This window comes from Mus musculus, chromosome 2, assembly GCF_000001635.26.
Source record: "Mus musculus strain C57BL/6J chromosome 2, GRCm38.p6 C57BL/6J".
Classification (NCBI taxonomy): domain Eukaryota; kingdom Metazoa; phylum Chordata; class Mammalia; order Rodentia; family Muridae; genus Mus; species Mus musculus.
In genome coordinates, this window is record NC_000068.7 from 85,745,478 (window position 1) to 85,762,156 (window position 16,679).

A 16,679-nucleotide genomic window follows, 5' to 3' on the forward strand; every position below is an offset into this window, starting at 1 on the left:
TTGTTTCTATTTCATTGGTTAACCTGTCTGTTTTTGAACCAATACCATGCAGTTTTTCATCATGATTGTTCTTTAGTACAGTCTGAGCTCAGGAATGGTGATTCCTCCAAAAGTTCTTTTATTTTTCAGGATTGTTTTGACTATGCTGGGATTTTAGTTTTTCCATATGAAGTTGAGAATTGGTCCTTCAAGGTAAAATTGTGTTGGAATTTTAATGAAAATTGCATTAAAATTGTAAATTGCTTTTCATAAGATGGCCATTGTCACTTTGATAATTCTACTGATCCATGAGCATGGAAAAACTTTCCATCTACTGATATCTCCAATTTATTACTTCAGGGACTTAAAGTTCTTGTTATACAGATCTTTCACTTGCTTGGTTAGAGTCACACCAAAATATTTTATATTATTTGTGGCTATTTTGAAGAGTATTTTTTCATAATTTAATTATTGGTCCATTTATCATTTGTATAAAGGTGGGGTACTGATTTTTTAAATTTAATTTTGTATCTAGCTGCTTGACTGAAGTTGTTTATCTGCTTTCAGAGTTCTCTGATAGAATTTTTGGATTTTCTTATGAATATTATCATATCATCTGCAGATAGTGACACTTTAACTTTTCCCTTTCTAATTTGTATCTCTTTGATCTCCTTTAGTTGACGTATTGCTCTGGATAGAACTTCAAGTACTATATTCAAGTACTATATAGGGAGAGAATGAACATCCTTGTCCTGTCCATGATCTTAATTGGATTGCTTTAAGTTTCTATTCACTTAATTTGAAGTTGGTTATTGGCTTGCTGTATATTGTTTTTGATTATATTTAGGTATGCACCTCATATGCCGGATCTTTCCAAGTCTTTTAATATGAAAGGGTGTTGGATTTTGTTGAAGGCTTTTCAGCATCTGATGGGATGATAATTGATTTTTTTTTTTTTTTACTTCTCAGTTTTATATTGTGAATTATGTGGATAGATTTTCCTATACAGAACCTTCCCTGCATTCCTGGGATGAAGCCTACTTGATCCTGGTGAATGATGTTTTTTGATGTGTTCTTGGATTCCATTTGTGAACTTTTTATTGAGTAGTAGTTTTGCATTGATGTTCATAAGTTAAATTGGTCTGAAGTTCTCTTTCTTTGTTGAGGCTTTGTGTGATTTAGGTATCAGGGTCAATGAGGCCTCATACAATAATTTAGGTAGTGTTTCTTCTGTTTTTATTTTGTGCAATTGTTTGAAGAGTATTGGTATTAGCTCTTCTCTGAAAGCCTTGTAGAATTTGACAAGGTTCTGGTTTTGAGCTTTGTTTAGAGGAGGGTCTGGGAGGCTTTAGATGACTGTTTATATTTCCTTAGGAGTTATGGGACTGTTTATATAGTTTATCTGATCATCATTTAACTTTGGTGATTGGTATCTGTATAGAAGGTACTTCATTTCATTTAGATTTTCCAGTTTTATGGAGTATAGGCTTTTGAAGTAAGACCTAATGATTTTTTAAAAATTTACTTATTTTATATTATGTCTCTTTACCAAAGCTTTTACAAAGGTGTAGACCAGATGGAAATACAATATATTTTCTTAGAGAGCTTTGCGTCTGTAGTGCATAGTGACTTGAACAAAGCCATTATGGTTTGACAAAAGAGAAGAAGAAAGATAAGTGACATCTGTCCATATTTCTTTGTCCAGAATATAGTCATATGAACCCATATTTCAAAACTATGTGAGAATTTACAGTTTTTTTCTATGCTCAGCATGCAAATGGACTTAGCCAGCATCATTAGATAGAAACCAATTTTCTAAAATGAGGTGCATTAATCAGTTTTTTCTTTATTCTTCTTAATGAAAGGAAAGGCTGCTCATATAGACACTTATCCAGGGATGACCACTTGGGGTTGGATTACCTTCAAGAAGCAAATACCTGGAGAAATTGATTCTTTCTCTCTCAGAAGACATTGATTACCTGTAGCTCTGTCTGAGATGGGACCTATCTATGTTCAAATGCCAACTGCTGTACCCATTACTGACACAGGACAAGACTGACGGGGAGATGGTATGGGAATGATATAAATTAGTGCTTACATACAAATTCTCTAAAGCATTAAATTAAAATTTAAAAAGATTCAAACAATTTGCTTTAAGGGTTTCTTCCACCAGTGCTGTTATTTGTACTTATGACTTATGATTCATAACAGTTCTCTCTCTCATTCTCTGTCTCTCTCTTTCTCACACACATACACACAAACATGTTTTCCTGTCATCATTGATATTAATTTTATATGGACCAGAATAATTTCTATTGTTTTTTAGCATAACATATAGATAGTATTTCTGTGGTTTCTTTGCAAAATTAATATATATTTGATATTTTTATTCACTGATATTTTTGTACATATATAAACTATACTGGTCACCTCCCTGTCCTATCCTCTTTTGCCTCCCTCCTAACCATACCAACCCTTTTTTTTCCTAGAGGTTCTCATCATACTGTCATGTCTTTGGTTTTTGGTTTTGGTCTACTTAATTTAACCACAGCTTCCCACATGAGTGGGGAGAAAACATTGCCTTTGGAAAATGAGGAACTCACCAGTGGATACACCACTGAAGACAGTGGCTCTAGATAGGTTTTCTCCACTTCAATTTCATGAATTAACTCATAGTATAAAAAGCTTTTCTTTTAAAATAATGGGTACTTTTAATTACTTGATTGATCTCTAGTTCCTCAATTTGTTTTGGAAATACAACTGAGCACTGTAATTGGTCACTTGGCACCAGAATAGCACACGGAGATCTTTTCTTTAGCAATGTTTCCCAAAGGGATACACACGCTTATATGATCCCCTGGAAATATTGTCAATGGAAAGAGAATTTCTATGAGAAAACTGTTTTATTTTGAGTTGTTGCAGGAAATTCTGAATTCCAGTTTGAATAAAGATGAAGTGACAGTTATTGTTCATGCAAGTAAGTATTACATCTAATAAGCAAAAGTAAATAGACCATAAATTATGGTACAGTCAAGGGATATAATGATTCTTAATGTAAGCAATCCACAGTAGAATTCTACTTCATAAATACAATGAGGTTTCCTAGCTGTGATTATACATAATGGAAAGCTGAAGTCTCTTCACAAAGCTCAAAGTTAGGTTTTTTAAAAAACTATTTTTTTTTTGGTGAAATTGATGGTTTGATCAGTTCCTGGTGTATGATTTTAATTATTGTAAGTTTTATGTAGTTATGTCTGGCCTTCTATGAAAAGTAAAGACCATTTTGTAGTTAGTGCAGTTTAATTAGAAATATTATGAGTTAAAATTTTCATGATTGTAGAAATGTTTCTTTTTTACTGGTAAGCAATGTATGAATAAGTTTCTTCCTCAAGAGTAGGAGTGCACATTTACACACACACACACACACACACACACACACACAAACTTTTGAAAACAAGTTCAGTGACTCTTGTATATATGCTTTGGTTGGAGCCATCCACTGGAGCATGAGGACCTATTAGGGCCTTCATCCCCCAAAATCAAATCTTTCTCTCTCTAACATTATCCATTGTCAATGACTTCTTGGTGCATGGTGGGGACTGGATATCATCTACCTAATCTATACAATGATTTTTGCTGGCTTATTTGTATGAAGTTTGGATTTAGGTAATGACCACTGCTGTGAATTCATGAATGCAACAGCCATGCCATGTCTAGAAATTGAAATTTCATGCCACTACTCATCCATAGGTTCTTAAGTTCTTTATGCTCTCCATAAAGCCTTGGTATTGTGGTGATGTAGATGTGTGTTTAGGACTGGACATTAAGCCTATTATTCTTGGTTCTTTGGGCAGTTATATAACTCTCCACTGTCTGGTATCCACAGCAAAATCAAGTTTCTCTGACTATGATTGATTGTACCTTAGATCAATGACTATAAGCATAAATATTTACATTAAAATTCAAAAGCATTACCATTTAGCAAGATAATAATAGCAGGTTTGCAATAATGCCTATGGCCTCTGTAGTGATAAACTTCTAACCTGGATTGCAGTATGAGACATGCAATTCCATCTTATGAAGAAAGACATGAACACAATCAGAACAGTGTTTTCTATCCTAAAATAACAATGTTCTTATGGTACCAGTAGATATCTCAACACTCAAGGTCAGTCTCTGGGTAAAACTATTGATTTATTTTCTCCTTCAATAGCATATATAACACCTTTTGACACCATCAAAGCTACTTACTTGGAAGGGAACATCTAGACAGTTTGAAATTCTTCTTTTTCTTAGATATTTTCTTCATTTACATTTCAGATGTTATCCCCAAAGCCCCCTATACCCTTCCCCCTGCCCTGCTCCCCAACCCACCCACTCCTGCTTCCTGGCCCTGGCATTCCCCTGTACTGGGGAATATGAAATTCTTTTTGCTATGTTTGAAACTGTTTCAGTGTTTTCAGCAATAGGTTCTTACTATGTGGTTATGGTAACTGATAAGGGGCAAGGACAATAGACAGTGATGATTTAGAGATCATTCGGGACTCCCTAACTAAAAACTTATATAGGAAGACACTGAATGTCTTGAACTGTGATTTCTTTTTAATAACCCAGGTTTCTGGAAAGGACATTGTCTATCCATGCAAGGTAATTTAACTCAAATCCCTTTAAAAAAAAGATAAATTTTAAAATTAGATTACTAACTAGTAACAAGTAACTTACAGAAACTACTAACTAGTGAGTTTCTTTAAGGCTTTTTCATGCATCCTTAGTATTGTTTAAACCGAGCACAGCTCCTCTTCTTTCCCATTCTTCAACCCTCACACCTACTTAATTCCTTTTTTCTTTTACTAATGTATTTTTTTTTTAATTGAAAATAGATCCTTCTCAACACATCCTCTATATCCATGGATTCCCATTCCTCTACTCCTTCCACTTCCTCCCCCACTCCCCTTTGCCAGAGATCTACTCCCTCTGTTTCCATTCAGGAAAGAGCAAGCCTCTGAGAGTTAATTATGTTTGTTTGTTTATTTGTTTGTTTGTTTATTTATTTATTTATTTTTGAGACATGGTTTCTCTGTGTAGCACTGGCTGTCCTTGAACTCATTCTGTAGACCAGGCTGACCTGGAACTCAGAAATCCACCTGCCTCTGCATCCCAAGTGCTGGGATTAAAGGCATGCACCACTCCTGCCTGGCAACAGTTATTCCTTAACCTTTGGTCTTGCAATTATTTTGGTTTACACGTGTTTTGTTATTCCTCATTTATTTGCTTTAAGATGGGTTGTGTGGTAGTAGGTTCGGATATGACGTTTCATACTTCCTTCTTTGGCTCAGTGTCCTTCTTTATATTGATTTCTCCTATACTCTCAAACCCTCCCCGCTTAAGCCTTTCTTCACACAGGATTCCATCCTATGACTTTTGTTTTACCTATACCTACTAACACTCTTCCCTTAACATATCCCCAAGTCTCATTTCTAGTTTCTTGTCTTTCACGTTTGCTTTAAGTTAAAAATACAAAGCAAGTGATTTGAAGCTATAAAGAACGTATAACATTGGCTTTGTAACCTTGAGATACTTTTTCCAGTATTTCACCTGAAAGTTTCATATTTTTTTTCCATTTGTATGCTACATCTTCTTGTCAATGCATCTTCAGTGAGAATTTAGGATGATTCCACTTTATGGGTATAGTGAACTGAGTTTTTGTTTGAGATATGTTCTTACTCTGCAGGCAATGTGGTCTAGCTCTTAGGTTGTCCTCAAACTTCTGCTTCAGGCTTCCAAGTGCTTGGAGTACATTCATGAGCCACTATGCACTACTTAACTTTAAATTATATTCTAAGATGCAGTTAAAATAATGTAATAGAAAATGAAATAGTTTAAAGTTATAAAGAGAAATTGACTCATTCATTCAAGCTAGTGTTCTCATGTAGACCACAGGATTCCTAAACAACCCATCCATGTAAGGAAGAGCAATGCACAATTCAGATAATTCACTAGATTTTATCTGCTATTTTTACTTTATTGATAAAATTGAATATGCTCTGGATCACTCACCTTGCATATTTACTTGTTTTATCCCATTCTAAAGTTTCTATTTCTTATTGACTGTCTCCTTAACTTAGTTATGTGCAATCTCTCTTGTTTCCTGTGCTGCTATCATTATAAATATAATTGCCCTTTCTAAAGCCTTGAAGGGTTCTCACTGAGTTTTCTTAATATGTTAATAGTTTGGGGGCTTTACATTTAAGTATTTTTCACTAAGGATTTATCTGTGTACAGGGTGAGATTTGGAGGTTAAGATTTAATACTATGCATGCGATGTTTCAACCGCACCAATTAAAGAGGCTATTCTTCCAGTGGATATTTGTGGTAAATGTGCCGCAAATTAGTTATCTATACAGGTCTGAATTTATCTCTGGAATCTAGAATCTTTTTGTTCTATTGCAGACAATATTGAATACCACTGGAAAATACAGAAATAAAACCAAAAGTCTTCATGGTATATAATTTTACCTTAGTTAAAAAGGCTAATATAAACTGTTTCAGTTGGCTTAATATGTAATAAGTGCCAGTACAATTGTGAAGTAAAATTACTGTCATACACTGTTGTTAGGGATGTAATAGTATTTCTATTCCAGAGAATAATAAGGAAAATTATCAGAAAACTATAAAGGAATATATCTTAAGATCCAATATTTTCTCTCCTGTGTGTATACCCACAAAAACTAAAATCTTACATGCCCACACTTACTCTGGTACTATTCACTGTTACAAAGATATGAAATTTTATTCAGCCATAAAAGATGGACTCCTATGATTTTCACACAGCAGAACTGGAAACCCTTACAGTAATTGAAATAAGCCAAAAACAGTGGATAGACACTGAAGGTATACAGTCATAAGAGGAAATCATAAAAAGTCATCTTGAATGTAAAATAGTGACTATTTGAGTTCATGTAAGAGGGTTGAAGAGAAGAAACCTGCATTTGAATAGTTCACATTATGTGTTGTTTTTGAAATATCATATTTATGGTATTCTAATAATATGCATAATTAATAAATATGCCTAATGAAATAAAGCCAAAATGAAATATTAAAAAAGAAAAGATTTGCTAAAGGGGCTCAAAATGAATCTAGTTAGTTTGTTGAAGAAAAGTTAAACATCACTTTCCAGAAAAATCAGAACTCTTATCAATAAATCTTATTTTAATTAAATTAGTCTTTATTTTTTGTCCTGTCTTAACACAGTCTAATAAATGGTTCTCTAGTACTGTTCTGTTCTTTGAGAGTCAGTCTTACTTTCTTGGGATAGACAAGCCTAAGGCACTATGTATTTTAGAGTATACAGTTAATCTTACTACACTATATCTGCCAGTATTTGTGTGTAGCTTATAGCATCCATGAAAAATAGTTAATAATTATAGTGTAGAAATGTTAATAAAGCCATTTAAAAATCTTTTATTTTTGCTTTTGGGGACTTAAAGAAAACTAAATAGCATTTTTCCAGATATCACCATCAGTTATTTTAATTTCTGAAGTCATTTATGGAGTACTTTTATTTATTTCAGAAATTATCTGTGTCTTATGATATTCAAAGTAAAGAATAAAAGATTTTAACTACAAACACATAAGTTTATAAAGATAGAGACACTGGGTTGAAAATGTAAGTGATGTGCACTATTATCTATTTAGTAACTGACATCTCTGGGCAACATGTGGATAATTTGTCATTTGTAACAATAAGACCAATTTAATATTTTCATATTTAATAATAAGTTATGTTTATGGATCAGTGTTTTTACTTTCCAGCTTGTAGAATGACAAATAATGGAGAAAATATTTAGTGAAAAATTTCAACCATAATTTAATCTTTTCACAGAAAGCACCATAAATACCCAAAATCATGGATGAGGAAAATATTACTGAAGTGACAGAGTTTATTCTTTTAGGATTCACAGAAGATGCGGTGTTACAGCAAGTACTCTTTTTCATCTTCCTTACCATTTACATCATTAGTCTGCTAGGGAATATTACTCTGATTTCTCTCATCTGTGCTGATTCACGACTCCATACACCCATGTATTTCTTCATTGGAAACCTGTCATTCCTGGATCTGTGGTATTCTTCTGTCTATGCTCCCAAAATCCTGATAACATGCATCACTGAAGACAAAAGCATCTCCTTTGCTGGTTGCCTGGCTCAGTTCTTCTTCTACCCCCCCCTGCTGGGCTGGCCTATAGTGAATGCTACCTACTGGCTGCCATGGCTTATGATCGTTATGTGGCCATCTCCAACCCCTTGCTTTACTCCCAGGCTATGTCTCCAAGGTTACGTGCCAGTCTTGTTGCAGCATCCTATCTTGGTGGCTTTGCAAACTCCACCATTATCACCAGTGAGACATTTACCCTGAGTTTCTGTCGAGACAATATCATTGATGACTTCTTCTGTGATCTGCCTCCTCTTGTGAAGTTGGCATGTGATGTGAAAGAGAGCTACCAGGCTGTGCTCTATTTCATATTGGCTTCTAATGTCATCACTCCCACTGTGCTTATTTTGGCCTCCTACCTCTTCATCATTGTAGCCATTCTGAAGATCCGCTCCACCCAGGGCCGCCTCAAGGCCTTCTCTACATGTGGTTCCCACCTGACAGCTGTCACTTTGTACTATGGTTCAATCCTCTTTATTTACTCCCGGCCAAGCACAAGTTATGCCCTGGAGAGGGACAAAGTGGTGTCAGTGTTCTATACTGTAGTGATTCCAATGCTTAACCCTATGATCTACAGCTTACGAAATAAAGATGTCAAGGATGCATTGAGGAAAATGTTAGATACAGTCAAGTTGTCATGAAGGAAAAAAAAAAAAAAAACAGGCAAAGCAATTTAAAAATGTTGATCTTCATGCGATTGTTCTTAGTTGGTATTATCAGAAATAAGTATATTAGGGATGTAAAGGTAATCTCTCAGTGTGCATACAGAGGTCTGGGTTTTCTATTTGTTAAACTGTATTTCTTGAGACCATAAGATGCTATTAACTTTTTTTGTAAAATTAAAACAATTCTCTTCCCCACCCAATAGCCTATCATTTTCAAGTTTTAAATTTTTCATATTTTAATAATTATTCAAATGCATGTGTAGAATAAATTGTCATCATATTTAACAATTTAATGGCACAAATATATTTGTGTTTGTTTGTTTGTTTATGTTATGTGTGTGTGTGTGTATGTGTGTTAGTGTCAGCAGCACATAAAATGTCAAGGTGTGTAGATGGAGGTCAGTGTACAAACTCTGTTTCTATATTTTTTGAAATAGACTTTCTCTGTTTTTCATTGCTGTGTAAAACAGAGTGTATGTGTACAGTGTATTCCCAGCATCTAACTTTACTATAGGAACAGAAATATATAGAACATATACTTAATTTTATGTGAGATTTGAGAATTTAAATTCAGATCCTACTTACTTACCCAATTTTCTGCCTAACCTTATTTATTATTTAATTATCACACTAAGTATTGGATTTTATTATTACATTTTCTATCAAAATTTGTTTTTCCTTGATTCTCTTTTCCCCTGTCTGCATCTTGACATCAAGAATAGTGTTGGGGTTTGGTGTCTAGGCATGGGATGAATCCAAAGGTTGGGCGGTCTCTGGATAGCCTTTCGTTCAATCTCTGCTCCATTTTTTGACCCTGAATTTCCTTTAGTCAGGAACAATACCTGGTTAAAATTTTTGAGATTGGTGGGTGGCCCCATCCCTCAACTGAGGGCCATGTCTATCTCCTGGAGCTGGTCTCTTCAGGTTCTATTTCCACACTGTTAGTCATTTTAGCTAAAGTCATCCCCATTGGATCCTGGGAGCCTCTCACATCACTGGCATCTGGGACTTTCCATTGATTACCCTGGTGGTTTGCATGTAGAAAAATGCAAATTGATCCATTTTTAATCTCCTTGATCAAAGCTCAAATCCAAGTAGATCAAGGACCTCCACACAAAATCAGATATGACAGAATCTAACACTGAATCAAACAGAAGAGAAAGTGGGAAAGAACCTCAAGTACATTGACACACGGGAAATTTTCCTGAACAGAATATCAATGGTTCAGGCTCTAATATAAACAATTGACAAAAGGAACCTCATGAAAGTGAAAATTTTCTTTAAGATAAAGTACACTGGTCTTTGTAACTAGAAAAGAACTTAAGAAGTTAGAATCCAGAAAATCAAGTAACCCAATTAAAAAATGGGGAACAGAGTTAAACAGAGAATTCTCAACTAAGGAATCTCAAATGGCTGATAAGCCCCTAAAGAAATGTTCAACATCCTTAGTAATCAGGGAAATAAAAATTAAAATGACCCTGAGATTCCACCTCACACCAATCAGACTGGCTAAGATCAAAAAATCAGGGGTCTGCAACACTATAGGAGGAACAACAATACGAACTAACCAGTACACCCCAGAGCTATGTTTCTAGTTCCATATGTAGCAGAAGATGGCCTAATTGGCCATCAATGGGAGGAGAGGCCCTTGGTCTTGCAAAGATCATATGCCCCAGTACAAGGGAATTCCAGGGCCAGGAAGCAGGGGTAGGTGAGTTGGGGAGCAGGGTGAGAGGAGGGTATAGGGGGCTTTGGCGGTAGCATTTGAAATGTAAATGAAGAAAATAACTTATTTAAAAAAAAAACACCTCAAGTGACAGCAGATGCTGGGAAGGATGTGGAAAAGAGGAAAACGCCTCCGTTGTTGGTGGGATTGCAAGTTGGAACAACCATTTTGGAAATCAATCTGGTGATTCCTCAGAAAATTTGAAATGGTTCCACTTGAAGACTATGCTACACAATTCCTGTGTATGTTCCCAAAAGAGGTTCCACTATATCACAAGGATATGTATGCCACTATGTTCATAGAAGCCTTATTTACAATAGCCAGAAGCTGGAAACAACCCAGATGTCCCTCAATGGAAGAATGGATACAGAAAATGTGATACATTTACACAATGGAATACTACTCAGCTATTAAAAATGAAGGCACCATGAATTTTGCAGACAAGTGGATGTAACTAGAAAATAACTTCTTGAGTGAAATAAACCAGACCCTAAAGGACATACCTGGTATGTACTCACTGATAAGTGGATATTAGCCCAAAAGCTCAGAATATGCATGGTACAATTCACAGGCTTTCTGTTCTACACTGTGGTCATCACAGTGCTCTGATCTATAGCCTGAGAAACAATAGTGGCAAAAATGCCTTCAGAAATGAAACAAAGACAACACATCCATAAACATGGACATTATTCCTCCTGCTAGGGCTTTGACTATATTTTCTAAATCATTTAGTCATAGACATACTTGTACATTTATCAATTTCACTTAAATTCAGCAAGTGATCCTCTGAAAAATGAACTGTTGAACAAATGACTTTTAATTATCATTATTCCCCTGTTGTGTGATATAAACCATTTAATGTGCCTGTTATAGTACTTGAGTGTTTGTTGTTTTTCTATTTTGTATCTTTCATTGGCTATTTATGAATTGTATATGGGATAAGTTACAGTATTTCAAAAATTAGATTTTAAAAATTCTAAGCCATGCTACTGTCTGAAGATTTAGAAAGGTGAGATTCACAGATTTGTGAAAAAGATTTTATAATTACATTTGTATAGGTATTACCTATAATTACTTGATAAATCACCAATGGAGTATGTACAAATAATCTTATAAACCATACTACTTTTACATACTTGTAACACTAGTCAAAATATTTGAGTTTCTCTAAATTTTTGGAAAAACATGAATCCTTTGGTTGTATGTTACTCTAACTGGTGTGTTATCTTATAGGGAGGACTGGTACCTTTTTGTGGGATGCCCGACTTGCCAGCAAGTAAGATGCCACAACAGGATCCTTCTGCAACACATTTATTGGGAGAGCATGGACTGTGTAGGTGAAAGACCCTGAGCCCCAGAAATGACACTGCTTATATAGGCCTAGAAGTGATGTGTCCATACCTGATTGGTTATGCTACCAGTACCTCATTAATATGCCTCGGGCCAGGCAGTGACTTGCCAAAAAACTCTTATGCACATGCAACATTGGTTGTTTACCCATATTCATGGGCATCGGCTTATAAAAACCAGCACCATCTTGTAATGGCGTTTGCGGCTTCCCACATCTCTAGTAATGGCGTTTGCGGCTTCCCACAGTACTTCATAGAAGCCTCACACAGATCACACATTAACATTACACAAATCAGCAGGAAATAGTGACTTTCGGCAAAATGAAACAAATAAATCAATAGTAACAAAGTTTACAGGTAGGGTGCATTGCTCCTTCTTTTTGTACCTATCCTGATCCATCCAGATGCTGCCTTTTCTCTGTGCTCTTTGCTGTAAGCCAGTATCTTCACCACTATCAATCTCTGCAGAAGTTGTTTATGATGCTGCAAGATATCTTGGTGGATTAAGTACATTGCCAAACCTGTAAGAACTATGTTTGGCTCTGAGCCTAATTCCTTATAACCTCATATGCTCAATAACTCAACTCTTTTGTGGCCAACACCAGATAGAATACCTCTGTGCTGGTGTGTTGTCCAGGTCCTGCTGAGATCCTTTCTGTATTTAATTTGCAGTAATGGGTCAATATGTATGTTATTTACTGGGATTTGGGGGCAGTGGAGGAAAATCACTTCAGGTGTTATCTTAGAGTTGTGTGGGGAAACTCCTTTGGGGCAATTTCTCTGCAGTACATTTAGACTTAATCTAAATATATTTTCAGATCAATTAAATAACACCATGAACTCAAAACCAGTACATTTAAGCAGAAACATTTAATTAAGAAAGAACTAATATTAATATGTGACTGATTTAGGAATAAGTATTTTCAATATCATTTGCATAAATGGAAGTGAGGGTTTGCACATAAGAGACTTTTTCATCAGAGATTAAACTTGTATGTTATTTGGGAAATTCATGCATTCACTCACTGCATTTTAAAATTAAATGTACCTCTACTTTCTCCTCTTTCATTCATCCCCTACACCACCCATCATACCACTTTTCCTTATCCTATTCATGACCTCCATATGTTTGTTTTAAAGTTGCAGAATCTACTTAGTATTGCTTGTATGTGAGTGTAGGCCCTTCTACTGAAGTATAGGATATTTTTAGTGGTTGTATCCCTGAAGATAACATATTCTTTATCCCCTAGAAGTTGTCTTTGTCAACAGCTTCTCAGCTAATGGTGAGACTTCATGATTATATCCTTTATGTATGCTGGAGTTTTGGCTGGCACCAATTAGTAAAATGAATATATTTTAAGATTATTAAAATTAAAAATTTAACAAGTAGCTATAGATACCACATTGGGTATATGTTAGCTTCCAGTTTCTTATCCTTCCCTTTGCAATGATGTTTGTTGACACATAGAGACATGTTGACCCATCTCTTTCTTTAAAATAAAATTTTACAACCCATATTCATACTCATTGTTATTTAAGAATCCTTTCTAGTATTTGGACAGAAGAAATTAAGATATATTCCCTGTCATAATTCCACATGATGTTTTCTTCATATCTCTATAATAGGCATTATGCAAGGAAAATAAGAGGGAGAATAAAGTAATCTTCATTCTTTTGAGGAAGTATTATATACTGTCCTATTTCACACTCAATACAAACATCCAATCAAACCAGTTTTAATATTAACAAAAGGCTGTAAGCAGTACTATAGAATATAGTTCAATCATTAGACATAAGTAAACATGAAGTAAATATGAACGAGGTTCATTATATACTTACATGAAGATATTACAATATCACTCGTCATTTATTACACTAAAAATAGACTTTTAAATAAAAACCCATGTACCCTATTCAAAAAATTTTGGTGGAATTTCAAAAGATGGAAATTTAATTTCTGATACCTACTTTCTCAACCTTGTCCTCAAGTAGTCTGTTACCATTTAGTCCTGGCTTGCCAAGTGTGTGTCAGTTTAGACTTCAGAAGGAGCTAACTTAAAGAGTTTTCTCAGAGCTTCCTTTACATCTTTATTCCTTAGACTGTAGATCATGGGGTTCAACATGGGGAATAACACAGTATAAAAGGTAGACACCATTTTATCCCTTTCCAAGGAATAACTGGAACTTGGCCGAGAGTAGATGTAGAGAATGGAGCCATAGTACAAGGTCACAGAGATGAGGTGGGACGAGCAGGTGGAGAAGGCCTTGAGACGACCCTGGGTTGATCGGATCCTCAGGATGGCAGCAATGATGAAGAGGTAGGAGGTCAAGATGAGAAGAGTGGGAGAAATGACATTGGAAGCTAGGAGGAAGTACAGCACAGACTGGTAACTCTCCCTGACATCACATGCCAACTTCACCAGAGGTGGGACATCACAGAAAAAATCATCAATGACATTGTCACCACAAAAGTCCAATGTGAATGTGTTGCTAGTTAATATTATTGCATTGACAAATCCTCCTGTATAGGAATATACAACCAAACAGACACACAACCTTCGTGACATAGCTTGAGCATAAAGCAGGGGATTCGAGATGGCAGTGTAGCGATCATAAGCCATGGCAGCCAGTAGGTAGCATTCACTATAGGCCAATCCAGCAGAGAAAAAGAATTGAGACAGACATCCTGCAAAGGAGATGCTTTTGTCTTCAGAGATGCAGGTCACCAGGATCTTTGGAGTATAGACAGAAGAATACCAGAGATCCAGAAAAGACAGATTCCCAATGAAGAAATACATGGGTGTGTGGAGCCTGGAGTCATTGCATATCAATATGATGAGGGTGGTGTTTCCTAGCAATGTCAGGGAATATACTCCGAGAAACATGACAAATAGTATCTTCTGCATCACTGGGTCTGTTGAGAAGCCCAGCAAGATGAAGCCAGTCACTGTGTGATTGCCCCTCTCCATCCCTCTGGGAGCTTGCACCTAGGAGTACAGAAAAGCTTAGTTTTCTTTATGAGTATGAAATGTTAGCATTTTTTTCTGATAAACTCCTGTAACATAATCAGCACCAGGGTGAACACTGTATTTCTTTTGTAGGTGATAGAAATCTCCAAGTCTAAACACATTTTCAGTGACTGTAATAAGAATACAGCTACATGGGTTGGCCCTCTCTGAAATCCCAGTAGCAGCATGTTTGGAATAAATTTGAATTTTGCTTAGGGTACCTAGGACTTAAAGTATAGCTGGATTCAATTTGTGAGATATAAAGTATAAAGTATAAAGTAATATTAACATGGAGTGGGAGGATGGGGAAGACAGTGGTTACAAGATTAAACTGAAAGGTCACAAATAATTGCCATGCTTCTAAATCGAAAAAAATACAATGTTTCTTCAAATTTCAACTGAAACGGATTTATATGGAACTGATAAAACATATCATTTCTGTAAAAATGAGAAATCTCAGCAAACTTCGTGTCAGTTCTGGTGACCTCTATAGACATTGCAATGGCATATGTGCCTGCACTATATGAACATTGCAAAAAGAAATTCACATTTATCAAAGGAGATGGAAGGATGAATCAGCAGTAAGGAACACTTGCTGATCTTCAGACACTCACATAGTAGCTGACAACCATCTGTAACTTCAGTTCCTGGAGATTCAACACCGTCTTCTGGCATTTAATAATATGTAGTAAACAGATATGCATGCAGACAAATCATGATATACATAATATTACAATAACAACAAACACGAGATAATAACCTTAGAGCTCACTGCTGACAAACCTAACTTGGTGGTAACCAATAGCTCTTTAATTGATCTATTCAACAAGAAAGAAGTCATGCCTGAAATTGGAAAACTAGTCATCTACTAAGTGCTAGTGAAGTCATGGATCTTGGAGGAAAATCTATAACTAGTACTTTACTAATCTAGCATAATCCCTAGCAACAATCTAAGCATTTGTCTCCATACCTAGAGATAAGCATTGTCCTCACTTTTCAACAAGAACACTTCTATTTGCAGCAGAAAGAGACCATGATAGAAAATAACCGACCCAAATTGCAGATTTGTGGAATCCAATCCCAATGGATACATCTAAAAGTTATTTCCACAGCTAAGGTTTAGAGAGTATTCTGAAAGAGGGAAAGTAAAACTGTAAGAGCCAGAGGATCAGGGAGTTTGCTGTGAGATTGATTCCTAGTAATATTGGAAGATACTCCCATAAAGTGTCAGTAGCATGACTGCTTAAATATGAGCAGAACAAGGGCAACGGATATAGACATGACAACCTGAGGCTTCAACTCTACAAAAATAACTAGAGGCAATTAAGTTATACTGAGAGTAGAAGAGACAGTCTTGCCTAGGGAAGAGTAAACCAGATGTCTGTTGAATAGCAAATGCTCAGCCCTGAAGACATATATACAAGTAGTATTATACAGATTGAGCAATTTATATTTAGGAAAATATGTATGAACATATGTGCATGTAATGACAGTTAATGAGAAAAGGGGCTATGAGTTTGAATACAATATTGTTAATGCATAAAAATGAATGTGTAAATATGTCCTCCATACTATTATAACTTTCAAAAACATGAACTGTGAACAGTGCTATTTTCATTGTGATGCTAAGAACTTCTAGAGATATGATTTCAGATGGCTTACTTACATAATCCTAACCTGATTTTTCTCTGTAATGCAGATGATAACAATTTCTTCCTATAGTTACAGAAAAAGTGAAACATT

The 16,679-nt window shown here is 35.5% G+C and overlaps 1 protein-coding gene and 1 pseudogene across 2 annotated transcripts; one reads left to right on the top strand and one right to left on the bottom strand.

The window, feature by feature from the left end:
- Positions 1-2,874: 2,874 nt before the first annotated feature.
- On the top strand, positions 2,875-8,829 carry Olfr1010 (olfactory receptor 1010; annotated as a pseudogene). The gene is made up of 2 exons (NR_160648.1): positions 2,875-2,956; positions 7,862-8,829. The product of NR_160648.1 is annotated as an olfactory receptor 1010, transcript variant 1, non-coding (transcript).
- A 5,132-nt stretch (positions 8,830-13,961) lies between these two features.
- Positions 13,962-14,897, bottom strand: Olfr1012 (olfactory receptor 1012). The gene has a single exon (NM_146568.2). The coding sequence runs from the start codon at positions 14,895-14,897 to the stop codon at positions 13,962-13,964; it is 936 nt and encodes a 311-aa protein (NP_666779.1).
- Positions 14,898-16,679: the final 1,782 nt, after the last annotated feature.